This window comes from Notamacropus eugenii, chromosome 5, assembly GCF_028372415.1.
Source record: "Notamacropus eugenii isolate mMacEug1 chromosome 5, mMacEug1.pri_v2, whole genome shotgun sequence".
Taxonomy (NCBI): Eukaryota; Metazoa; Chordata; class Mammalia; order Diprotodontia; family Macropodidae; genus Notamacropus; species Notamacropus eugenii.
In genome coordinates, this window is record NC_092876.1 from 354,111,698 (window position 1) to 354,137,803 (window position 26,106).

Sequence of the window (26,106 nt, forward strand, 5' to 3'; positions counted from 1 at the left end):
CTATCTGGATGTGAACACAGTTCACAATAAGCATGGGGTAGGAGGTGGAGACAGAGAGATTGTGACAGATGAAGAGGCCTAAACCAGTGGTATGTACAAAATGAAAGATAAGAGAAGTCCCCAATCAAGAAGCACTTTTAAAACACTTACTAAGTGCAAGATCAAAATTTATAATCAAGAATGGTAATGTATATAATTAAGATTTAGTTATAAATTATTTAAACAAACTACTGAAAATAGAAAATGGGAAATGGACAACAAGAATGATATTAATACTGGTTCAATTTCATCGAGAAATTAAACTAATGTAAATTAATTGCTACAAGGAGACCAAAAGATCCCAGAAATCATCTTAGCAAACATTTGACTTCCTGTCCAGGGAAAGATAGCTGCCAAAGGCAAAAAGGAATAGGAATATAAATTCATACATAAAATCTTATGAAGAAGGATGATGGATGATTATGAGCAGGCTCTTCTCAAAAAGCAGAGAAAAGAGTAGAGGGCAGAACCAATTTAAAGAAAACCTGGCAACATTCCCAACTAAGCAAAGTCGTACCAAGAGCACTCTAAGATGAAACAGAAAGAAGGCCACAAATAGAAGAGAAATGAAAACGATTCGCAAAAATTATAGTGTCTTCTCCATCAAGAATAATGGAATCACCACACTTGGGTCCTAATATCCCAGTTCTTGAGAAGCTTACAGAGAACACAGAAATGCCCCTAAGAAGAACCAAGGGAAGAAAATGTGTGTGTATGTGTGTGTACATATAGATATATGTGTGTACATACATATATCTTTATATTGAACTAGAGAGCGACAGAGTCAGAGACAAAGACAGAGAATCAGAGGAGAGCCAAGCTGGAGGGATACGTTTACAAGATATCTTAAGAAGGAGGAGATACCAAAGGAATGGAAAAGAAGCTCAGACTTTGTTCATTCCAAAAAAAGTAAACAATGAAAACCTCAACTACAAAGCTATGTGCTTTCTCTCCTCTCTCTCTCTCCTGCATTTTATATATATGTAATGTATATATATACATATATACACACACATATATGAGTATTTGATCCTGTGTACATATACACGCACCCATATACACAACACACACTATCTTTATGAGAGTTCTCTATAGGGGGTAGAGTGGATAGAGTGCCAGTTTGGGAATCAGGAAGACTTGATTTGAAATTCTGACTCTGGGCAAATCATTAAGTCCTGTTTGTCTCAGTGTCATCATCTGTAAAATGGGGATAATAATAGCACCTACTTCCCAGGGTTGTTGTGAGGATCGACTAAAGACAACAATTGTAAAGTTGTTAGCATAATGCCTGACATGTAGTAAATGCTGTTGGGGATGGAAGCTCAATTCCAGGTGGACAGTCTCGGGCGGGTAAAGGTGGGAACTTCTAAATCTTAGAGTTCTCACGAGACCCCCCAGGAAACGACTGGGAATCGAGGTGAACCGGGCTATCTCGTGTATTTCCGCCTCTTCCCGTGAGAAACGTGATGGGAGAGAGCTCTCCCCGCCCTCGAGATTGTCCTGGATCTGGGCACACTATTGTTATCTAACAGCATGGTATTCAGATGCAAACTATGCTGCTGGAGGGTTTAAGTAGGATCAGGAAAGCCTGAAAGTTCTCTTGGGCAGAGGGGCGCGGAGCGGTGAGGACAACAAGGCTCCGCTTTTCCTCTCTCTTCTCTCCCCTCCCCCTCTCTCCCCACTTATACTTCTACTTCCAATCTCTTATTGTAAGATCTCTGCCTCCTTGATTCTTCGCTCCTTCCTAAGGAAGAATTCCCCTGCACTTGTAACTAGACCCTGAAATAAAGCTCAACCCTTGTTCGACTCTGGAACGTCCTTTCTCTCATACGAGCATCCGGTTTGGCCAACCGAAGACCTCGGGATAGAGGTAAGAAGACTCGGGTAGCCCTCAGGCCTCTAGGCCTGGCAAATGCTATATGTTTATTATTATGCTTATTATCACAGCAACCACACCTTTCAAAGGATCTTCTGTGATTTTGATATGTGCTTGGAAGACATCATTATAGGAGAACCTTGCAATACTTTTCTGCTGAATCAAATAGTTTAATCGCCACAAACAATACACAAAACTGAGCTTATATTTTCTGTTCCTTTCGGTTAATTCTGTGACTGTCAGATGTGATCTGCTATAGAAAATTTTTTGCAAAAGCCTGCCCATTCCATTCTTCTGTTATTAAAGATGCTCTTGATGTATGTGCAGATTAATTTTCTAAAAATCTTATATAGATGAGAGAAAGGTATATATGAATTACAGTTGTTGATATATTCTTCATTACCTTTTTTTTTCCTCTGGTGATAATAAATTTTGTGGTCTTTTCCAAGTGTTTGATATCACCCCCTGTTTCAGATGTCTTTAGAATCAACCCCTCAATGCCCTCAAAATTATATTGGTGCTGGAACAATTCTACATACACATATCATACATGAAAAATACTAATGACAATCCAAATGTGGTAGTTCTCCTGTCATTGATGGATAAAATGGTTTATTGTAGAAATCTTTATAGACCTCTTCCACTTTTCAACATTCAGTAATTTTATCCTTAAAATACCTTGAAATAATCTGGTTTAATTGGGTCTCTAAATATACTTTATGTAAACTTGTTTTATCCACTATTCTTTTGCATGTGTGTATGTGTGTATTGCTACTGCTTGTTCTCTTTTTATCATTCTCTCTAAAATTTATGTGCAAATTTATGATTTAATTCAGAAGTTCTTAACCCGTGGTTCATGGATTTGTTAAAAAATATTTTGATAAATTATTTCAGTATAATTGGTTTCCTTTGTAACCCTATACATTTTATTTTATGCATTTGAAAACATTACTTTAAAAAGGGGTCATCAGCTTTCACCAGATGGCCAAAGTTGTCTATGATTTAAAAAAAAAAGATTCAGAACTCCTGGTAGAAATGGATGGTGCTCTTTGTTGCCATGTCTCTCAGCAGGGAGATTGAGAGTTTGATCAAGATCAAGGAGATGAGGAGTAACTTAGACTCTTTTTTCTCCTTATTGGGGTCTTCCATGCATGCCAGTTGGACTTCCTTAGGAAATGATAACAGGCTGTGTTGACAAATGCTCTTTTATCTATTTGGTTGGTGTTGCCTCAATTGCATACTATATCTTTTCATTTCTCTCCTTTCTTCTAGACTGGTATTTATTTTGACCTTGGCTCTAACAAGTTGGTGGTTTTAATGATACAGACAGAGCTGGGAGCTAAAGCAGAAGCAACTCCATGGCAGTACCCAGGTGTTTCCTGTCCATTACAATATAATTAATTTTATTTTATTTGGTACTTGCCATGTCTAACACCATTTAGTTTTCTTCTTGAAGAAAGTATTCATTATAAATAAGCTTCTGTAAAGTCTACCTATCTTTTGCTTCTCTAATTTCTTACTTCTGGGAGACGTTTTTCAGCATTTTTTTTTTTTGCTAACTTCCACTATATGCCCACCTTTACATTACATTAAAGCTGTCAGATTTGGTTGGTTTTTTTTCATTTTATTTTGGAATCTGACAAGTATTAAAGTATATTGTAATTTAATTTGGAAGATCTTGCTGCGGGCTTTATTGGAAAAAATGCAGTGATTAGGGCACTAGACTTGGAATTGGGAAGACGGTTCAGATTCTACCTTGAACACTAGCTGTGTGACCTTAAACAAGTGACTCATCCAATCTAGTCTCAGTTTCGTCATCTGTAAAATGATGGGGTTAGACTCAATGGCCACTAAGGTCACTTCTACACACACAGATATACATGTACATATACACATACATACATACATACATACATACATACATATATATAGTGTGTGTGTGTGTGTATAACTTTTTTTGTGTGAGCACTGTGATCTGAACTGACCAACGGTTCAACGAAACCATGTTTGCTCTTGCTTTTGAGTACATGATCAAATCAACTATGCCAATTTCTTTATTTGCTTCTCCAGGGAGAATGTGTAAATAATATTCTAATTTCACAGTAACTTCCTTTTGTATCTGGTTTCACAAGAAGGTCAAGAATGATGGGATTCAGTTTCCTCTGCAGTATATTCCCTCTCTGGTTATTCTTTATTTACAGTATCAACAACTGAGCTAATGTTTACAATCTAAAAACAGTTTTTTCATCCTTTCTACTGCCTTTGCCACAGTCACTGCATAAATGAAAGGGACTCCCACAAGATTGAGAGTCACTCTGTATTTTTCTTTGCTTTATCAAGTCCTGAAATAAATCAAAACCATGAGTGAAGGAATAAAGAATCTTTAATAAAGAGTATAGGGTAGCAAACTTGCCACCCTGGGGGATGTCCAGTGGATTTCCAAACCAAAGAGGCCCATGAAAATGTTTTTATATTTTAGCAGGAGAATAGGAGGAGACAGTAAGAGGTAGCAAGGCTTAGTCATGAGACCCCAGTGACCCTTGGCAGTCTGGGCAAGGAAAAATCACTTCTTTGTGGCTGTTTTGCCTTTCATACCATGAATCCCAATGGAAGGGGGCAAAGACACTAGAAGCTGAGATCCAACTTGAGTTGAGCTCCCCACAAGGCAATCTCCCTGGGGAAAGGGGACCTAGGGTGTGGTTCAGTTCAACCCAATCAAGAGTAAGTATCTTAAGAGTAGGAATGCAAGGACCTTACTGAAATTCTGACATTAAAAGGAACATTTAAGGGAGTGGCAGCTCACAGTACATTTGGTATTAATTTCTGTCATTATATTAACAATTAAGCTAACAATTTCTTTTTTTCCCCTAAATTTATTAATTTATTTGTTTTCAGTTTTCAACAATCATTTCTATAAGTTCCAAATGTTCTCTCCCTCCCTTAGAGCTCCCTCCCCAAGACAGCATGCAGTCTTATATGGGCTCTACACACATATTCCTATTAAACACATTTTCATATTAGTCATGTTGCATAGAAGAAAAAACAAAACAAAACAAAAGAGAAAACATAGACTAATAATTTCATCAGTTGCCACGGCCAAAAAATTTAGTCCCAAGCAGCTAGTCTACTGGTGATGAGCCTTTCCATATTTAACTGGCTATGTTTTTGGTGAGCAGAGGCAGTCTTTTGGCATGACTGCACTTAAAACCTTTGCAACACGGAAGAGCCCATCAGTGCTTGTGTTCTGCCCATATGATTGTGGAGAACCCAGATCACCTCCATGCATGAGGACACATCAGAGTGGAACTTAGGTGAATTTTTTATTCTGGGAATAATTTTAGAATTTCTATATTCTGACTTACAGTGACACAAATAAGGTCTTGAAAAAGAGCAAGGTCCCAGGTGGACGACCTTCCTTCCCTTCGGAGAGAATTCTTTCCAGGCCATTCATACATTGATTTTCAAGTTCCATGAACTACATTAGACGTTTCAGCATAGAAAAGGACAAAGGTGTGACTTTAACAGAAGTTCTGTACTTACCTGACATAGTGCACAAAAGCAACAAGCAGAGACCCCAAGTAGAAGGAGAAGAATATAAGGAAGCTGAGTAATATGGCCTTCACATAAACAGATTCTGAAGGAAAAAGTAATAGAGTCAGGTGTGGGGAGGGAAAGGGGAATGGGAAATACTTTTCTAATCAGAAAGCTTTAACACTTTAAGGACTTATCCATTATGCCTGGGGATGGGGAAGCAGCTGGTTGCTAACTTCCATTATTTCTGTTCAAAAGCCCAACAGTGATTTCTGTTGGGAGACACAAAGTTCCTTGAGCTCATCCACAGACATAGTAATCAACGGTCACTGTCTTCATCAGGGACTCTTTCTGTAGGAAATGGTCTGGAATCACCATAAACAATTGCACAATTCTTGCTCCTTTTCTTTAGAAGAAACAATAGGATGCAATTTAGCACTCAGCTATTAGCATGTGCTTAATCAATCTCATATTGAACTAAAATGAATGGCAAAACCAAAACTAAAAAAACCTACCATTCTTTTTATCTCTAATTCCATCATGTAGTTGGCATCCCAGCTGAGAAAAAGTGGAACTGGACTGAGAAAAGGAAAAGGTGGAACTGAAATTGCTACTGTGTCCCCTCAGGCAGGATTTCTGTGCCATTCCCCAGAGGTAGAACTGACCTTTAATGGAGGGAACAATGGTCACTTTAAGGTTCTTTGTTCGCTGAAGATTCCAGGTGTGGTTTTCCTTTTCTGGAAAGAGAGAATTACAAACAAATGGATGAGAAACTCCGACTTCTGGTTTCTTGCATTAATAGCTGCTCAAAGGTATAGTCTATTGGTTTGATTTCTCAATCTATCAATCAACAAGGACTTATTAAGTGCCAAGCACTATGCTGGGGAGTTGGGGGTGGAATACAGATTTAATTTAATGAACAGACCTTACATTCTAATGTCAGAGATCACAGGGATGTGTATAATGCCAGAAAAATCAGAATAAATACAAAGTTATCAAATGGGAGGTAGTTTGAGAGAGGGCCTTAGAAATTGATGGGGCTAAGAAAGGCTTCCCATAGATGGTGGCTTTGTCTCAAAGGAAGAGAAAAATTCTTTGAGGCATGGGGGAGGAAGTGTTATGGTCTGGGGTGCTGGAAAACCCCAAAATTCAAGGGCAAAAGGTGTGGATCCTGCCTTGAAAAAATTCAACTTAAGCCTTCTGAAAGAAGACATAACCTTGTCAGAGACAAGGTTTACCATTTTGCCAATAGAAGCCAATGGAAGCAGGTGGGACTTTTAAGAATCAGTGCTATTTGTCACACTTGTATTGATAAGCTAGCCAACTTCTTAAGGAATCTGAGCTGTTGGCCAGACTCTTAACAAATCTGAGCAATTTAATAGGAGGCAAAATGGACTTTTTATAGAGAAAGACTGTGGGAAGATCTGGATGTAATCAAGGAGTGACCAATAGACTGGGGTAACTGGGAGGTAACCCAGAAGGGGTCTAGATGGGATTAAGAGTGGGAAGTGACCTGCCGGTAATCCAGAGGTAACAGACAATGAAGGGCTGAGCTAGGTTATAAGTAACAGAATTGGAGACTGGGGCAGGGTCAAAGCCATAAGCAAGGACTGTTGAAAGGATCGCATTGGGAAGAGGGTTATGCGGGAAGTTCAACGTGTGTGTTCGGGGAAGAGGGTGAGGTTTCCAGGGCCCATTCCCCATCAGGTGTACCTTCCTGGCATGAGGCAGCTTATGCTTTCAAAGGCAGAAAGATAAGAGACAGAATATTATGTGTGAGAAATCAAAAGAAGGCTGCTTGGGGTAGATCATACAACATAGAAGGCAAGTAATACCCAATAAGGCTGTAAAGATAGATTGAGGTAGAGTTATAAAGAGGCTTAAAAGCTAAACAAAGGAGTTTATATCTGATTATAAAAGGAACAAGGAACCAACCACCATAGTGGGCTAGGTTGGGCAATGACGTGGTCAAATCTAAGAAAATTACTTTGGGAGTTACATGGAAGATAGATTTGAATGAGGTGAGATTGGTAGGCAAGAGGGCCAACGAGTGCAACAATCCAGACAAGAGGTAGTGAGGGCCTGAATAAAGGTGGTAGCCCTGGGAGCAGAGAGAGGGCTCAATATGAGCCATGTTTTGGAGATAGTAGCAGAAAGATTTGACAACAAGTTGGTTTGTGTGAGGGAGACAGACACCTTATTTTTAAGAACCTGGTGCCTTGCTAAGAACCTAATGAAAACTCCAGCTATTCTCCCTTTAAACTTCAGCACCAAAGAACATTTGACACTTTTCCTCATGGAATTTGAGTCGTCCATCTTAGACCTTTCTGTTAAAACCATCATTTTTTTTTTTGCTCAGATTGAAATTTAGCAGTACTAACTTCTGATGTATACCTCAATCTCTTCTTCCAATAAGTAGGATTGATAGGCCTGTTATAGTCTTGAAGAACACTAATTTTTCAGTGTGTTTTTCTAATATTTCTTATTCCAACAAACTATGTTTTATTCCCACCTCATCTTCCTACCTTGTATTATCTCCTTTCTGATCCACTCTTTCTCTGGGACCATCATCCCCCCACATTCCCATTTCTAGAATCTTTTATTTTGGAATGAAAAATTCCACATTCTTAGCTGATTGATGTCTCCCTGTCTGTAACCTCAGGGGTGAGACACCAATCAGATCTCACCGAGCAGAAGCTCTCCTTCTCCTTATAAAATTCCTGGAGTGGCTCTGAACTGACCAAGGAGTCCTATTGAAAGCTAAGTCTTGGGAGCAGCCTCCTGAAAGACCATGATGGACTCTCTCATATTGTTGCAGCCTGAAGGTCATCATGCTCAAAACTCCCAGGCAACATTCTTGGGTGTATCCTGATCTCTCCTAGTCCAGCTTTAAAGGTGTCAGTGATGGCTTCAATGAGAGAGGGGGTTGGTGGGCTGCTTTAGTAAACTTTGCCTGTTGTCCCCTTGGGTTGCCATTGGGTGTCCCCAGTGAAGCCATGTAGGCTTTCCTTAAACACATTAAATAACAATAATTAGCATTTATATAGCACTTTTAGGTTTTTCTAAGTACTTTACGTGTTATCTCATTTGATTCTCATAAACAATCCTGTGAGGTAGGTGTTATTATTATCCCCATTTTATAGATGACGAAGTGGAGTCTAAGAGAGGTCAAGTAATTTGATTAGGTCACCCATCTAGTAAGTGTCCGAGGTGGGATTTGACCCTTAGGTCTTTCAGACTATAAATCCAATGCTTCTACCTACTTTCCCAATTTATTTTCTCAGGGCAGATTACTTTCACCATTGACTGTCTCTTTTGATATATCTATAAATCTCCTTCAGTCACCTCAATCCACCCTACCTCCCCCTGCAAACAGGACCAAACAAGATACACTGGAAGGAATGTTGGTTTGGAGTCAGGGGACAGTGGGTTTAAATCTTATCTCAATCATTTACTACTTTTGTGACCTTGGGATGGTGGTTGGACTAAATGACCACCAGCAGCCCTTCTATCTCCAAATCAGTGGTTCTATCTTTTGGTAACACTGTGGAAGGATCAATATGCCACATAAATTTCATGAGATCTGCTGGCAAAGTGGAATTTAGAAAGCTACCTTTGGTTTGTGATTTTTCTAGTCAGTAAAAATTTCTATCTTTATAAGGTCATGAAAATGTATATTGGATAACATGAGCAGAATCTTTATTTAAATACCCAGGCAACTATATCAAAGTCATGGTAAATACCCTTCAGCATCTTATTATCACATACCCACTCATCAGTCACCCAGAACTATCTGTGTTCAATCACCAACCTAACAGTTTCTCAAGGCACTTACTGGGACCTGCACTTTTATTTACCAGGCTCAATATTTCATACATTCAGGGTGAGGTACCACACTGTGACAGACACTGTTGATTTCTTCCTGTCTGTGAAGGCATATCTTTAGAAACAAGAATTTAAAACTGAATTTTCCTTCTCTATGAGAGACTGAAATGTACAATGATAAAGGTTCAGTGTTCTGTTTGTACCATCTGTCAAAGAAAAAAATTCTGGTCTCTTGATTTACCATATAAAAGTTCTGTTCCTTGATTAAAAACAAGTGCAAGGATTTGGAGAGGTGTGTTACACAAAAAACTCTTTTGTAAAAGGAATATATTTGCAATCTATTATTTCCTCTCTTTGCATTCCATTGCCTTATCTCTGAGACTGTCTTGCCAGGGAATAGCCATTGTCTCTCCTGATTCTTCCTTTTGGTGAGAGATCAGTTATAGAGAGCTGGAGATAAACATCACAGGTTAGTTTGCTTCCCCCATGGGTCCTCTTGTAGGCCAAGTGTCTGTCACCATGTCTTACCTTGGATGAAGAATGATCCTCCACAAGCATAATCTTCAGGCTTTATCACGAACACCACAAAGAACTGCTCTCCTGGAAAATCCTTCTTCTGTACAAGACATAACAACCTTAGGATAGGTAGAGAAGAAAGAGAAAGAGAGAAAAGGGGAAGCAGGGGAAGGTAGGGGAAATAAAGAAAGAGAAAGGAAAGTAAAGCTCACCCCCACCCTAAATCCCTTCATCAACATAACCACACAAAATCTTGATATAGTTTCTATTTCATGATTTGGAGGGTGAAAGCATACATATATTCTCATGACTTCTGTCTTGTTCCTAGATGCCATATTAGGAATTATAGAAACTAATGCATCAACAGGCATAATGTAAAGTTTTTAAAAGGTCTTAATGTACCAATTAAACTACCAAAAATTATTTTATAGAAATAGAAAAAGTATCAAAATTCATCTGGCAGAACAAAAAGTTCAGAATATCAAAGGAATTAATGTAAAATGCTAGGAAAGGTGGCCTAGCCATACCAGATCTTAAATTGTACCATAAAGTAGCAATCATCAAAACCATTTGTTACTAAGAAACAGAGGGGTAGATCAGTGGAATAGGTTAGATATACAAGACACAGTAGTCAATGATTATAGCAGTCTACTATTTGACAAACCCAAGGACCCCAGCGTCTAGGGTAAGAACTCACTGTTTGACAAAAACTGTTGGGAAAACTGGAAAATAGTGTGGTGGAAACTGGGCATAGACATCATAGTATAACAGAATAAAGTCAAAATGGATACACAATCTAAGTGGAAGGCTGATACTATAAACAAATTAGGGGAGCAAGGAATAGTGTATTTGTCAAATTTATGGAGAATGGAGGAATTTATGACCAAACGAGATAGAGAGCAGTGTGAAATGCAAAATGGATAACTTTTATTACAGTAAATTGAAAAATTTTTGTACAAACAAAGACAATGCAACCAAGAGTAGGAGGGAAGCAGAAAACTGGGAAAGAATCTTTACAACTAGGTCTGTGATAAAGGCCTCATTTCTAAAATATATAGTGAACTGAATCAAATTTACAAGAATATAAGTCATTCCCCTATTGATAAATGCTCAAAGGATATGAAAAGGCAATTTTCAGAGGAAGAAATTAAAGCTATCTATAGTCATATGAATATTCTGAATCACTATTGATTAGAGAGATGCAAATCAAAACAACTCTGAGGTACTACATCACACCTATCAGATTGGCTAACATGACAAAACAAGAAAATGATACATGTTGGGGAAGATGTGGGAGAGTTGTAACACTGATTCATTGTTGGTGGAGCTGTGAGCTGAACCAGTTGTTCTGGAGAACAATTTGGAACTATGCCCAAAGGGTTATAAAGTGTGCTTATCCTTTTACCCAGCAATACCACTTCTAGGGCTGTATTCTGAAGAGATCATAAAAATGGGAAAAGGTCCCACGTGTACAAAAATATTTATAGCAGTTTGTTTTTTTTTTTTTTTTTTTTTTGTGGTGGCCAGGAACTGGAAATCAAGGGAATGCCCTTAATTGGGCAATGGCTGAACAAGTTGCAGTATTTGAATGTAATGGAATACTACTGTGCTATAAGAAATGATGAGTGGAGGACTTCAGAAAAACCTGGAAAGATTTATGTGAACTGCGACTGAGTGAATTAAGCAGAACTAGAAGAACATTATACACAGTAACAGCCACAGTGCGCAAGGACTGTCTGATGGACTTAGCCCTTTACAGCAATGCAAGGACTTAAAATATTTCCAAAGAACTCATGATACAAAATGCCATCCACATCCAGAGAAAGAACTATGGGGTAAGAATGCAGAATGAAGCAGATTATTTTCTCTTTTGTTATGTTTTGTTTTGATTTTTCTCATGGTTTTTCCCATTTGTTTTAATTCTTCTGTGTGACATGATTAATGTGAAAATGTGTTTAATAAGAATGCATGTGTAGAAACTATATAAGACTGCATGCAGTCTTGGGGAGGGAGAAGAAAGGGGAAAGAAATTAAAAACTTATGGAAATGATTGTTGAAAACTGAAAACAAATTAATTAATTAAAAAAAGAGAAAGGCTTTAATGACTATTAGTTGACCCTTGTGAAATGCTTTTTATTATTTAAAAACTGAAACTAAATAACTTAAGAACACATAGTGAATGATCACTAAGAACAAGATATTTTTCAAGTTTTATTCATGCGTTTTGCTTTTCCATTACAAATACTTCCAGATTATCCCTCTGTTGTTGTTTTTCAGTCATGTCTGACTCTTCATGACCCCATTTAGGTTTTCTTGGCAAAGATACTGAAGTGGTTTGCCAATTCCTTCTCCAGTTCATTTTACAGATGAGGAAACTGAGGCAAACAAGGTCAAGTGGCTTGTCCAGGGTCACACAGCTAGTGGGTATCTAAGATAAAATTTAAGTTTAGGAAGATATGAATCCAAGTCCAGTGCTCTATCTACTATGCCACCTAGCTGACCCATAGATAATCCTCTACTCTCTATCCTTGTAGTAAAGTAGAAGCAACACTGGACCAAGAGTTAGGTGCTGTGGGTTTGAGACCTACTGTGTGACATTCCATCTCTGGATCTCAGTTTCTTCATCTATAAAATAGAAGTTTGGGCAAGTTACTTTTTCAAGTCTATTCCAACTAAGAAATTTTTACTATTTTGTTTTGAGGCTAACATTTAGTCCACTGAGTCAAAATACCACAACATGGATATTTCATTAGCTCTAGAGAAGGGGACTCAAGACTGAACATTATACTTCCAAAGGGGATGTCACTATTAAGTACTTCTAAAGTGAAGCTACTGGGATATCAGTATACTTCATAGTGTCTTAATTGTTTGGTATCATAGATACTGTCAAAAAAAAAAGTATTTTACTGTTTTTCATTTTTAAAAATTTCTGTCACACCCCATTTGGGATCATCATGTAATTGTGGAGATATTCAGCAAAGACTAAACAATAAGAGATAAGAGTGGAGGTTTTGAGTATTAAATCTGATATTTTGGAAAATGAAGGAGGGAGAAAAGGAAGTGATAGAGCCTGTTCCCTCAATTACTAACCTTGCCCTACTCTCACTGCTATTCAAGAAATAGCACCTTTTCTCTCAGTAGATCAAAGCCAGTTCAAGTATTTCTCTTTGCATCTAGCACTTTTCAGATAAAGCATATGCAAAGAAGTTAATTAAATTCTGTTTATGACTGGAAGTCCATCTTTGCCATATCTTGTGCAAAATCTATGCACTCTATTGATCTCAAACAAATGCTAAATGATGATGAAAGAATCCCAGCTCTAGTATCTAGAATCCCAGCCTGTAGACAAAGTGCTGGAATACCTTTAGGGGGATAGAAACCTGTGATTTTTTTTTTTTTTTGTACAGTGAATTCCCAGGGGGAGGAAACTCCTTCTCCCTATTCAGATCAGCATCTTCTCTATATTTGATAGAGACTTGTAGGGAATTGTCTTGAGCACTGAGAAGTTAAGAGACTTGTGTAAGGTCACAAAGTCAGAATGAATTAGAGACAGGACTTGAACCCTAAGGTTAACTCTATCTTACTCAAGGCTGCAAAATTACCTTAAAGTTTTCATGAGGTGAATTTCACTTTAAAGCAGCAATCCCCCAACTATTAGATAAGAATCTGGAAGAACCGGAAGCCTTATCTAGTAGATAGATTCCCACACCTTTTGCTATTGACTTGTTTTGTCACATCCCACTCTAAACAGAAAGGTTGTTAGGATACCAAGGAAGGAGGGGAGCAGAACTGGCATTAGTATTCTTTACTTAACTCAGGGACTTCCAGAGTCAGTATCCCTTTCCTCAATTCTCTGCTCTGATCTCAGGGCTTAGAGACACTGGTCTTTAAACTAATCTTAAAAACTGCCCCCAAAACCCAGTATTTTATTATTTTTCCAATTACATGTAAAGACAATTTTTAGCATTCATTTTTACAAGATTTTGAGTTCCAAATTTTTCTCCCTTCTTCCTTCCCCTCCCCTCTTCCTAAAATGGTAAGCATTTGATATATCTGATTATATATGTGCAATCATGCACGTGCCACATATTAGTCACAGTTGCGAAAGAAGAAACAGATCAAAAGAGAAAAAAAAACATGAAAAAATTAAGTGAAAATAATATGCTTCTATCTGCACTCAGAGACCATCAGCCTTAAACTAATCTTGAAATCAGGTTATTAATTATATAAAGAATAGTTTTCATTCAGAGAATTGCAAATAATTTATTATAAACCATTTTATCTGATAGTCATAGGAAAAGGAAAACTATTACAAGGAGAAAACATCTCACCTGTATGGTGATAGCTGCTTTCTTGGTCATGGACTGATAAACACCATTAAATTCCACATTATGGTCAAGATCATACACTGGGCACTATGAAAGGTTTGGGGTAAAAAGAAAAGGCCACATAAAACACTGCCACAGTTGTTTTGGTACCTATACTTATTATGCAAGCACAAGAATTTCTGAGTGCAGACTGTAGACCTGGATATGTTTTCCCTTGAAAAAAATTAAACAATCCTCTTAGATTTTTCCACTTATATAATGGGTGAAACCTCCTCTAACGTCAATTTTTTTTTTATATCACAGACAACTGAAAAATATGATCTGCAGTACTGCGTGACACGGTAAACTCCATTAATTGCTTAAAGCAGCCTGGGGAAACTTTCAAAAATAGCAAAAAATATACCCATTTTCTTTTCCTTGTAGAGTTCCCATCTGATTTGGTCTTGCTTTTCCCCATAACCCTTTGTTTCTCCTTTCCTTTTTCCTCCCTTTTAATTCAAAGACTCTTTATGTTCCTAATACTGATGACAAAAACATGAAATGTCCATTGTATACAAGTTACTATATTAAGTGCTTGAGAATTGGGAAAGGAAATAAATTACAAGAAGGCTTGTTTTCCATTCTTCTCCTTTTTCTTTTCACTTAATAGTAAACATTAAGGGTTCCCTTCCTACTGTTCAGATTGTTCTGGAAGTAGTATTTATAGCATATATCATACACATACACAAAAACATCCATAAATATATAGTAAGTTTATATTATGTCTGTGTATACGTAGATAACAAATATACATGTACATATGTATATATACATACATATACACATATTTATCTATCTATACTAATATCCAAATAAGTTAACAAGCTACTTAGACTTACCACAATATCCTGAACTGATACAACCGAACATGGGTAGACCATTTCAGATACCACTTTAATGATAACAGAGTCCACATCTTTAGGAAACTTGTATAGAAAATACTGAGAAAAAGAGAAAGAGGTATATTCATAAATATTCACATTTTCTCCCAATCAGGAGCATAATTAAATTTCTATCTTTAAAAAAAATGTATCAATGGTTTTTTTTTCATATTACAAACATTTACAGATTACCTCCACTCTGAGAGGTATCTTGTAGCTAAGTAAAATAATTAACTAATAATACAGTGACCTCATCTGAAAGTGCATGAAACATTCTTCATCTGTAGTGTCCCATCCTCACTTCTCTATTAAAAAAAAATTAACAGAAATGTATTTTATCTCCCTCTCATCTCCCACCCCACTGGGGGATAAAGAGAAAAGAAAAATTCCTTGTAACAAATATACATAGCAAAGGACAACAATATTTGTTATTGGCTGCGTATACACACACACGCAGACACACATCACTTCTCTGTAAGGAGGTGGATAATATGTTTCATTATTGGTACTTTGGAACCATGGATAGTCATTGTACTGATAATAGCTTTTAAAGCTTTCAAAGTTGTCTTTCTGATGTTGTTACTGTAAAAATTTTTCTACTGCTTCTGCTCATTTCATTCTTCATTGGTTTATAAAAATCTCCAAATTTCTTCTTTTTTATAATATTGATGTCATAATAGAAATTGTTCTGATTCTGCTTACTTCACTTACTACACAAGTTCACACAATTCATTCAGTGTCTCTTTGAAATAATCAATTTCCCCATTTCTTATAGCACAATAGCATCTCATCCCATTCATGTAAAGTTTCCTCAGCCATTCTTCTGTTGATGAACATCTCTTTAATTTACAATTTTTTTCTTCCACTGTTTCTGTTAATATTTTTGTAGGCATAGGAACTTTTCCTGTTTCTATGATCTCATTTGGATATAGACCTAGCAGTGGCTTAGTTAGATCAAAAATCCCAACTATACACTTCTTGGTTACTTTTTGTGTATAATTCCAAATTGCTTCTCAGAATGGTTGTATCATTCACCAACAATGCATCAATGTATCTGTTTTCCCATAGACTCTCCAACATCTATTATTTTCCTTTCTTGTTATCATTGCTAATCAGATGTCATAACTAGAAATTTTGTGCCCAGGACAAGTGCTATGATATACATCCTAAATTAGGAAGGGATAGGGAACTTGGGGGCTGCAACATGGCCTTGCAAAGAAATAAAGATCTGGAACACTGATACAATGACACTAGGTGAAGTGGTGGGAATAGTGCTGGGAGAAGTTCATACTAGCCTATGATTTGTTAACCTTCCATTTTAACTAATGCTCCTGCTAACCAAGAGGTAATATCCGTTGTTTCAATGTTGCTGAAGGTGCTATTAGCACCCTCTAAATTTAGTGCCCTGGAACAAAACTCCAGTTTCCCTGTTCTGGTTATGTCTCTGAATAGGAAAGACCCCAGGAATGCTAAGGACTACCCCATGGCAACAGGCAGAAAATTCAAATAACCATCTCCCATGGCTAAAACTCAAATAATTTTCCATTATTTTTCATCCAAACTAGCATTTACTCTTTTTTTTTTTTGCAAGTAGACAGATGAGATTTTACATGGCCATTTCTAATCAATTAACAAGCATTTTTAAAAACAAACTTCTTTATTTTCTTACTTCTTACAATTTTATAATCAGTGTGACAAATGAAACCTATAATCAATGTGACAAATTAAACCAGGTAAGCCTGTTCTAGAATCTTTAATAATTCCTTTGCCTGTGCCAAATGTGAATGCTACTCTAGCATATTTTACTAGCACTTTGCTAAAGAATCTCTCTTGGTTGGTCTGCAACAAGGATATTTTTCTAAAAACTGTTTTGTAGGACATTAGGTTTTAGAAGTGAAAGGGACTTTAAAGGTCACCTAGTCCAATTTCCTCATTCTACAGATGAGGAAGCTAAGGCTTGGAAAATTGAAGTGGCTTACTCATGGTAAGATGTAACATCTCTTCACACAACCAATTGTACAATTTTTGACCAGAAATGAGATAACCTGACTTCTGATGCCAAGATGGCAGAGTGAGGAAGGAATCTATGGAAGCCCTTCCAAATTACCCTCCAAACAACTTGAAAACCACCTCACAATTGGTCTAAGAACAGGGAAGCAGCTTAATAGGCTAGCAGGAAAGATCTGTCTCACTGGAGTGAGGTCTACGTGTGGGGTTGATCCTTGTAGCAAGGCTCCAAGCCTGGGGCAATCTGTCAACAAGACCCAGTCCTCCTGCAAACCAGCAGCCCCCTCTGCAAGTAAGAAGTCTGAGCAGCTCAGCAAGATTCCACCCCAGTGATCACAAGCCACCAGCCAGGCCTTGACCCCATTGCTGACCAGCAGTGAAGCCCCATCCCCAGGCTGGCCAACAGCAAGACTCCTCCCCTGGGGCAGAGCGACCCTGTTTCCATAGCAGCCTAGCAGCAGGGTCCCACCCCTGAGGCTGACTGGCAATAAGATTAATCCTCCAGGGCCAGTTAGCAAAGAGGCCCTGTTTCCATAGCAACTCAGGAGCAGGGCTCCACCCCTGGGGCAGACCAGCAGCCAAACCCAGGGGAGACCAAAGAGAAGGCTCCCACCCCCAGTACAAGCCAGAAGAGAAGCCTATCTTCTAGTGAAAGCAATCAACTATGCCTTGAGGTCCACTGAAAGCCAGCATTAAGATCCTGAGTCCCAGTATAAAACACCTGGGACAGTGCAGGACCAACTTTCACATAAAAATACATTAAAAAGGCAGAAAAAAATAAGCAAAAACAAAAAAAGAGCTCAACTATAGAAAGTTACTATGGTGATAGGGAAGATTAAGACATAAACTTAGAAGAGGAGAACAGTGTCAAAATGGCTATAACTGAAGCCTCAGAGAAAAATGTAATTTGGTCTCAGTCCCCAAAAGAATTCCTGGAAGAGCTTAAAAAAGATTTTAAAAAGCAAATTAGAAAAGTAGAAGAAAAGCAGAAAAGTAGCAGCTGTTTTTGTGGCAGCCAAAAATTGGCAATTGAGGGGATGCCCATTAATTGGGAAAATGGTTGAACAAGCTATGGTATATGAATGTAATGGAATACTATTGTGCTATAAGAAATGATGAACAGGAGGACTTCGGAGAAGCCTGGAAAGACATGAACTGATGCTGAGTGAAATGAGCTGAACCAGAAGAATATGTTACACAGTAACAACCACAGTGTGCGAGGACTGACTTTGATAGACTCAGCTCTTCTCAGCAATGCAAGGATCTAAGACAGCTGCAAAAGGCACATGCTCGAAATACTATCCTCATCCAGAAAAAGAACTATGAGTCTAAATGCAGAATGAAGCACACTATTTTTACTCTCTCTCTTTCTTTCTTTCTCTCTCTCTCTCTTTGTTTCTTCTTTCTTGCTGTTTTCCCTACTGATTCTAATTCTTCTTATACAACACAACTAATGTGAAAATATGTTTGATATGAATATATATATATATAAAATTGTATCAGAGTGCATGCCATCTTGGGGTGGGGTGGGGAGGGATGGGGAGAAAATTTGAACTCAAAATCTTATGGAAGGGAATGGTAAAAGCTAAAAATAAATAAATAATCTTTAAAAATGTCTTCCAATCAGGATTGCCTTGCTTTTGCCAGAGGAGGTCCTCATGATGTACTGTCAAGCTAATCAGAATGAAAATATAGCTAAATTTAAGAGGCTCTTTTATCTTTCATGCTGGGTCTTTGGCACAAACGGAGGCAGGCTAGAGACCCCTTTATTAATAAGTTCATGTTCTATTAATAAACTGTTATCTTGATGAGAAAAAAGAACCAGAAGTTAAAATAGAAATTGGAAGAATCTACTGATCACTGCCTGAAAGAGAACCCAAAATGAAAACTCATGAACCATCATGGACAAATTCCAGAGCTCACAGATTAAGGAACATTATTGCAAATAGCCAAAAAGAAACAATTAAAATATTGTGGAACTACAATCAGGATTAAATAGGATTTGGCAATTTACACATTAAAAAGTAGAGGGATTGGAATATGATCTACAGGAAGGCAAAGGAGTTAAGACAATAACTAAGAATCATTCCTTCAACAAAACTGAATATAATCTTTCAGGGGGAAAAATGGATATTTAACTAAGTAGAAGACTTTCAAGTTTTCCTAACTAAAGATCAGAGCTGCGCAAAGTTTGACCTCCAAATACAAGAATCAAGGAAAACATAAAAAGGTAAAAAAGAAACAAGAAAGAGAAAACATAATAAATTCAACAGGATTTAATTGTTATTATTTCTATATGGCTAGATAATATCTGTAACTTAAGAACTTTACTATTATAAGAGCAATTAGAAAGAGTATAAGAAGACAAAGGGCATAGATATAAGATGACTTTGATAGGATGATATCCTCAAAAATAAAATAAAGGAGTGAGAAAGAAAATTATGCTTGAAGAAAGAGTGGAGGGAGATGGAATGGGGTAAATTATCTCACAGAAAAGAGGCATGAAAGAGCTATTATAATGGAGAGGAAGATGAGAGGGGGTAGGATGGTGAATAAAGAATAAACCTTATTCTCATCAAAATTGTCTCAAAGACAAAATAACACACACACTCAGTTGGATACAGAAATCTATCTTACCCTATAAGGAAGTAAAAAGGGATAGGAATAACAGAAGGGAGAGAGAAGATAGATAAAATGGAGGGCATATCAGGGAAGACAGTGATCAGAAGTAAAACACTTGTGAGGAGGGGAAGGGTGGAGAGCAAGAAAGAGGGAGAAAAACAAACAAAAAATAGCATGGAGATACACAGTTAGTTATCATAACTGTAAAGGGAAATAGGATGAACTCACCCATAAAATGGGAGCAGATAGCAGAATGGATTAAAAACCAGAATCTTATAATATGCTGTCTACAAGAAACACATTTGAAGCAGAGACATACACACATGGTAAAGGTAAGGGGCTAGAGCAGAATCAGTTGAAACAAAGAAACCAGATGCAGCAATCATGATCTCAGACAAAGTAAAAGCAAAAATAGATCTTATTAAAAGCAATAAAGGAGGAAACTATATCTTGCTGAAAGGTACCATAGACAATGAAGTCATATTAATATTGAACATGTATGCACCAAATGTTATAGCAGCTAAATTTTTTTTTCATTTCCAATACTTTGAATTCCAATTTCTCTCCCTTCCTCCCTCCCTACCCATCTCCACTGAGAAGGCAAGCAATTCAATACAGGCTATATATGTATTGTTTCACAAAAGACTTCCATAATAATCATGTTGCGTAAGACTAACTATATTTCCCTCCATCCTACCCTGTCCCCCCTTTATTCTATTCTCTCATTTGACCTTGTCCTTTCCTAAAAGTGTTTATTTCTAGCTACTCCCTTCCCCCATTTGCCCTTCTTTCTATCGTCCCCCTCATGCCACTTCTCCCCTTCTCCCCTAATTTCCTGTAGTGTAAGATAGATGTTCATACGAAATTTAGTGAGCATGTTATTCCCTCCTTAAGCCATATGTGAAGAGGGTATTTCACTTTTCCCTTCTCACCTTCTCCCTTTTCTCCTCACTGAACAAGATTTTTCTTATCTCTTTTATGAGTGATAGCCTGCCCCATTCCATTTCTCCCTTTTGCCTCCCAGTATTTTCCTCCCTCACCCCTTAATTTTTATTTTATTTTTTTTAATGGATATCATCTTTTCTGATTCAACTCAGTCTGTACTCTTTGTCTATGTGTGTGCGTGTGTGCGCGTGCGCGTGTGTGTGTGTATAATCCCTCCACCTACCCAAATACTGAGAAAAATCTCAAGAGTTACAAATATTGTCTTTCCATGTAGGAATGTAAACAGTTCAGCTTTAGAAAGTCCTTTATGATTTCTCTTTCCTGTTTACCTTTTCATGCTTCTCTTGATTCTTGCGTTTGAAAGTCAAATTTTATCTCTAGTTCTGGTCTTTTCGTCATGAATGCTTGAAAGTCCTCTATATCATTGATTGACCATTTTTTCCTTTGAAGTATTATATTCAATTTTGCTAGGTGGGTGATTCTTGGTTTTAATCCCAGTTCCTTTGACTTCTGGAATATTCTATTCCAAGCCCTTCAATCCCTTAATATAGAAACTGCCAGATCTTGTGTTATCCTGACTGTATTTCTACAATACTCGAATTGTTTCTTTCTAGCTGCCTGCAATATTTGCCCCTTGACTTGGAAACTCTGAAATTTGGCCACAATATTCCTAGGAGTTTCTCTTTTCGGGTCTCTTTCATGAGGTGATTGGTGGATTCTTTCAATATTTATTTTGCTCTCTGGTTCTAGAATATCAGGGTAGTTTTCCTTGATAACTTCTTGGAAGATAATGTCTAGGCTCTTTTTTTGATCATGGCTTTCAGGTAGTCCCATAATTTTTAAATTGTCTCTCCTGGATCTATTTTCCAGGTCAGTTGTTTTTCCAATGAGATGTTTCACATTATCTTCTAATTTTTCAATTATTTTGGTTTTGTGTTCTAACTTCTTGGTTTATCTCATAGTCATCTGCTTCCCTGAACTCGATTCTCTCTTTTAAAGAACTATTTTGTTCAGTGAGCTTTTGAACCTCCTTTTCCATTTGGCGGATTGTGCTTTTTAAAGTCTTCTTCTCCTCATTGGCTTTTTGGACCTCTTTTTCCAATTGAGTTAGCCTATTTTCAAAGGTGTTATTTTCCTCAGCATTTTTTTGGGTCTTCTTTAGCCAGCTGTTGACTCACTTTTCAAGCTCTTCCATTGCCTGAGCCCATTGTATATTCATTTTGGAGGTATTGGATGCAGAAGCCTTAACTTCCTGTGACGCCATGTTCTTCCTCATCCAAAAGGATGGAAGGAAATATCTGTTCACCAAGAAAGTAACCTTCTATGGTCTTACTTTTTTTCCTTTTTTTGGGCATTTTCCCAGCCAGTTACTTGACTTCTGAATCCTTTGTCAAGAGAAGGGTCTTAGTGCTGCTCCTCACCCCAGGACCATGCTCAGGGCTGAGATTCAGGTCAGCTGCTCAATTCTCCCAGGGACTTTAAGCTTAGCTGCTCCCACAATGGAAGCTGCTGCCTGACTCGGCCACTGCCATGCAGTGCTGCCACCCTGCTGCTGCTGCCACCCTGCTGCTGCTGCTGCTGCTGCCACTGTTGTCTGGGGCCTGTGCTGGGGCAGGGATCCTGCTCCCCTCTTGCCCAGCTGGGAAAGCCCTCTCATTGAACTTTGAAGCTTTCTTTGGCGCTTATGGGTTGAGGGATCTCAGACCCTTCCTGCTGGGGATTCTGCCCTGGAGGCTTGTTCTGGTCCTATTCCTCCCAGTACTGTGGGGCCAGGGTTGGGCTCCACTCTGCATCCTGTGGGATAGACCTTTCCTGTCAGCCTTCCAGGTCACCTTTGATTGGAAATCTCTTTCACTCTATTGTTCTATGGCTTCTACTGCTCTAGAATTTGTTGAGAGTCATTTTTTACAGGTATTTTATGGGCTGTGGGGGAAGGGCTATAGTATGTGCATCTTTCTACTCCACCATCTTGGCTCTGCCCTTGCAACTAAATTTTTGAAGAAGTCAAATGAGTTATAAGAGGAAATAGATAATAAAACTTTACTAGTGGGGGGCCTCAACTTTCTTCTCACAGAACTAGAAAAATCTAAACAAAAAATAAACAAGAAAAAAAAAAGTTAAGAAGGTGAGTGAAATTCTGGAGAAAACTCAATGAGAACAGAAAGGAATAAAACTTTATCTCAGCAGTATATGGCACCTACACCTGTGTGTGTGTTAGGACATAAAAACCTCACAACCAAATGCAGAAAAGTAGAAATAGTAAATGCATCCTTTTTAAGATAATAATGGAATAAAATTTACATTCAATAATGGACAATGGAAAGAGAGATAAAAAATTAATTGGAAATTAAATAATCTAATCTTAAGAAACAAGTTAGTTGAAGAACAAATCATAGAGAGAGTAGATTAATTCATTAAAGAAAATGACAAGAATAAGACAACATGTCAAAATTTTTAGAATGCAACCAAAGCAGTACTTAGGGAAAAATTTATATCTGTAATTGCTTACATCAATAAAGTAGAGAAAAAGCAGATCACAGAATTAGGCATGTAACTAAAGAAAACTAGAAAAAGAACAAAATAAAAATCCTCAATTAAAAATCAAATTGGAAATCCTGAAAATCAAAGGAGAGATTAGTAAAACTGAAAGTAAGAAAACCATTGAACTAATAAATAAAGCTAGAAGCTGTTGTTACGGGGGAAAAACATACCCCAATAAAATAGATAAACCATTGGTTAATTTGATTTAAAAAAGGAATGAAGAAAACCAAATTACTAGAATCAAAAATGAAAGGGGTAAACTTACAACCAATGAAGAAGAAATTAAGATAATTGTTAGGAGCTATATTACCCAATTATGTGCCAATAAATTTGACAATCTAAATGAAGTGGATGAATATCTACAAGAATATAAACTATGCAGATTAACAGAGGAAAAAATAAAATACTTAACCTAACAAACCATTAATGAATTTCTTAAGAAAAAACCCCAGGACCAGATGAATTCACAAGAGAATTCTACCAAATGTACAAAGAACAATTAATCCTAATACTATATAAAATATTTGGAAAAATAGGCAAATAAGAAGTTCTACCAAATTCCTTTTACAACATAAAGATGGTGCCACTACCCAAACAGAAAGTGCCAAAACAGAGAAAGAAAATTATAGACAAATTACCCTAATGAATATTGATGTAAAATTTTTTAAAAATAAAATACCAGAAAAAAGACTACAGCAATATATCACTAGGATCATACATAATGACCAGGTGGGATTTATACCAAGAATGCAGGTCTGGTTCAATATTAGGAAAACTGTCAGCATAATTGACTGCATCAAAAACAACAGAAATCATATTATTATCTCAATAGATGGAGAAAAAGCCTTAGACAAAATACAACACCCAGAGCGTAGGCATAAATGGAACTTATCTTAAAATGATAAATAGCATTTATCTAAAACCATTAGCAAGCATTATCTGTAATGGGGACAAGCTAGAAGCCTTCCCAATACAATCAGGGGTGAAGCAAGGATGCTCATTATCACCTCTATTATTTAATATTGCACTAGAAATGTTAGTTATAGCAATAAGAAAAGAAAAAGAAACCAAAGGAATTAGAATAGGTAATAACTATCACGCTTTGCAGATGATATGATGTTAAACTTAGAAAATCCTAGAGAATCAAATAAAACTACCTGAAATTATGAACAAATTTAGCAAGGTTGCAGGAAACAAAATAAACCTACATAGATCATCAGCATTTCTCTATATTACCAACCAAGTTCAGCAGCAAGAGATAGAAAGAGAAATTCCATTTAAAATAACTGTAGACAATATAAAATACATGGGAGTATATCTGCCAAGACAAACCCAGGAATTAAATGAACACAACTGAACTCACTTTTCACATAATAAAGTCAGATCTAAAAAACTAGAAAAATATCAATTACTCTAAACAACTGGAAAAATATCAGCTACTCATGGGTAGGTCAAGCCAATACAATAAAAATGACAATTCTATGTAAATTAATTTATTTATTCAGTGCCACACCAATGATACTATCAAAAATTATTTTATAGAGTTAGAAAAAATAATAACAAAATTAATCTTGAAGAAACGAAAGTTCCAGGATATCAAGGGAATCAATGAAAAAAAATGTGAAAGTAGATGGTCTAGTCATAGCAGATCTCAAACTCCATTTATAAAATAGTAATTATCTAAACAATCTGGTACTGGCTAAGAAATAGAGTAGTGGATCAGTAGAACAGATTAGGTACAAATTACATTATAATAAGCTAGGATATGATAAACCTAAATCTTTTGGAACAAAAACCCATTATTTGACAAAACTGCTAGAAAAACTAGAAAACAGAAGAATGGAAAAAATTAAGTAGAGACCGATATCTCACTCTGTATACGAAGATAAGGTCAAAATGGGTATGTGTAATGGTAAGGGAATTTGAAGATCTTCCCTGCACCTTAATAGGCTCATGTGACTTGCTTTGAGCTTTGGCCTAGCCCACAGCCTGAATCACATGGAGCAGACAGTGGAAGGAGCTTGCTGAATGGATGGAGCAGGAAGGGTGCAGGAGAAAGAACAGAACTGAAGTGGAGCTGAGAGAGAGAGAGAGAATAGAGCAGAGCACTGGTGTGAGTGAGAGACGGAGTGATTTTGTCTAAGGGAGCTTGTTTGTGGAGAGACCTAATGGAGGGAAGACTTGTGGATAGCTGTGCTTCCTGCATTGATTAAATGTAAAGATTTCTTTGTTACTATGATGGTTTTGGCTTTCGGGTGTTTGAATAAATGTGTTGGTTTCTTCTTTGAGGAAGAGAGTTTATATCTTGTGAATTTACTCTGGAAATACACATGCATATCCATAATGGCTTCTGTGAGTATCGCATTGGCATTACAGTATGTAATTTACACATAAAGGTGATGCCATAAACAAATTAAGAGAGCATGGAATAGTTTATCTGCCAGATTTATAGACAAGGGAAGAATTTAGGACCTAAGAAGAGCATTGCAAAATGTAGAATAGATAATTTTTATTGGAAAGTTTTTTACATAAACAAAATCAATGTAACCAAAATGATAAGGAAAACAGAAAACTGGGGGGAAAATTTCCAACAAGTATCTCTGATAAAGGCCTCATTTCTCAAATATATAGAGAAATGAGTCAAATTTATAAAAATACAAGTCATTCCTCAATTGATAGTCAAAGGATAGTCAACAGGCAGTTTTCAGACGATGAAATCAAAGCTACCTATAGTCATATGAAAAAATGCTCAAAATCACTCTTAATTAGAGAAATCAAATCAAAACAACTCTGAGGTACCACCTCACCCATATCAGATTGGCTAATATGACAAAAAAAGTAAAGTTTGGATGTTGGAGGAGATGTGGGAAAACTGGTACACTAATGTATTGTTGGTGGAGTTATGAACTGATCCAACCATTTTAGAGAACAATTTGGAACTGTGCCTAAGGGGATA

General features: G+C 37.1%; 1 protein-coding gene across 7 annotated transcripts in view; it reads right to left on the reverse strand.

Moving 5' to 3' along the window:
* Positions 1 to 26,106, reverse strand: part of SIDT1 (SID1 transmembrane family member 1) — a 190,007-nt gene that overhangs the window by 67,819 nt on the left and 96,082 nt on the right. For all 7 annotated transcript variants that reach the window (XR_011968019.1, XM_072613980.1, XM_072613978.1 and 4 more), the window contains 5 exons: positions 14,994 to 15,095; positions 14,119 to 14,202; positions 9,800 to 9,887; positions 6,112 to 6,183; positions 5,456 to 5,549 (listed from right to left, as the gene is read on the reverse strand). Coding sequence is in view for 6 of the 7 variants with exons in the window: in XM_072613980.1 (XP_072470081.1) it covers positions 5,456 to 5,549; positions 6,112 to 6,183; positions 9,800 to 9,887; positions 14,119 to 14,202; positions 14,994 to 15,095 (440 nt within the window). In the remaining variant the exon portion in view is untranslated. The remainder of the gene's footprint in view (positions 1 to 5,455; positions 5,550 to 6,111; positions 6,184 to 9,799; positions 9,888 to 14,118; positions 14,203 to 14,993; positions 15,096 to 26,106) is intronic.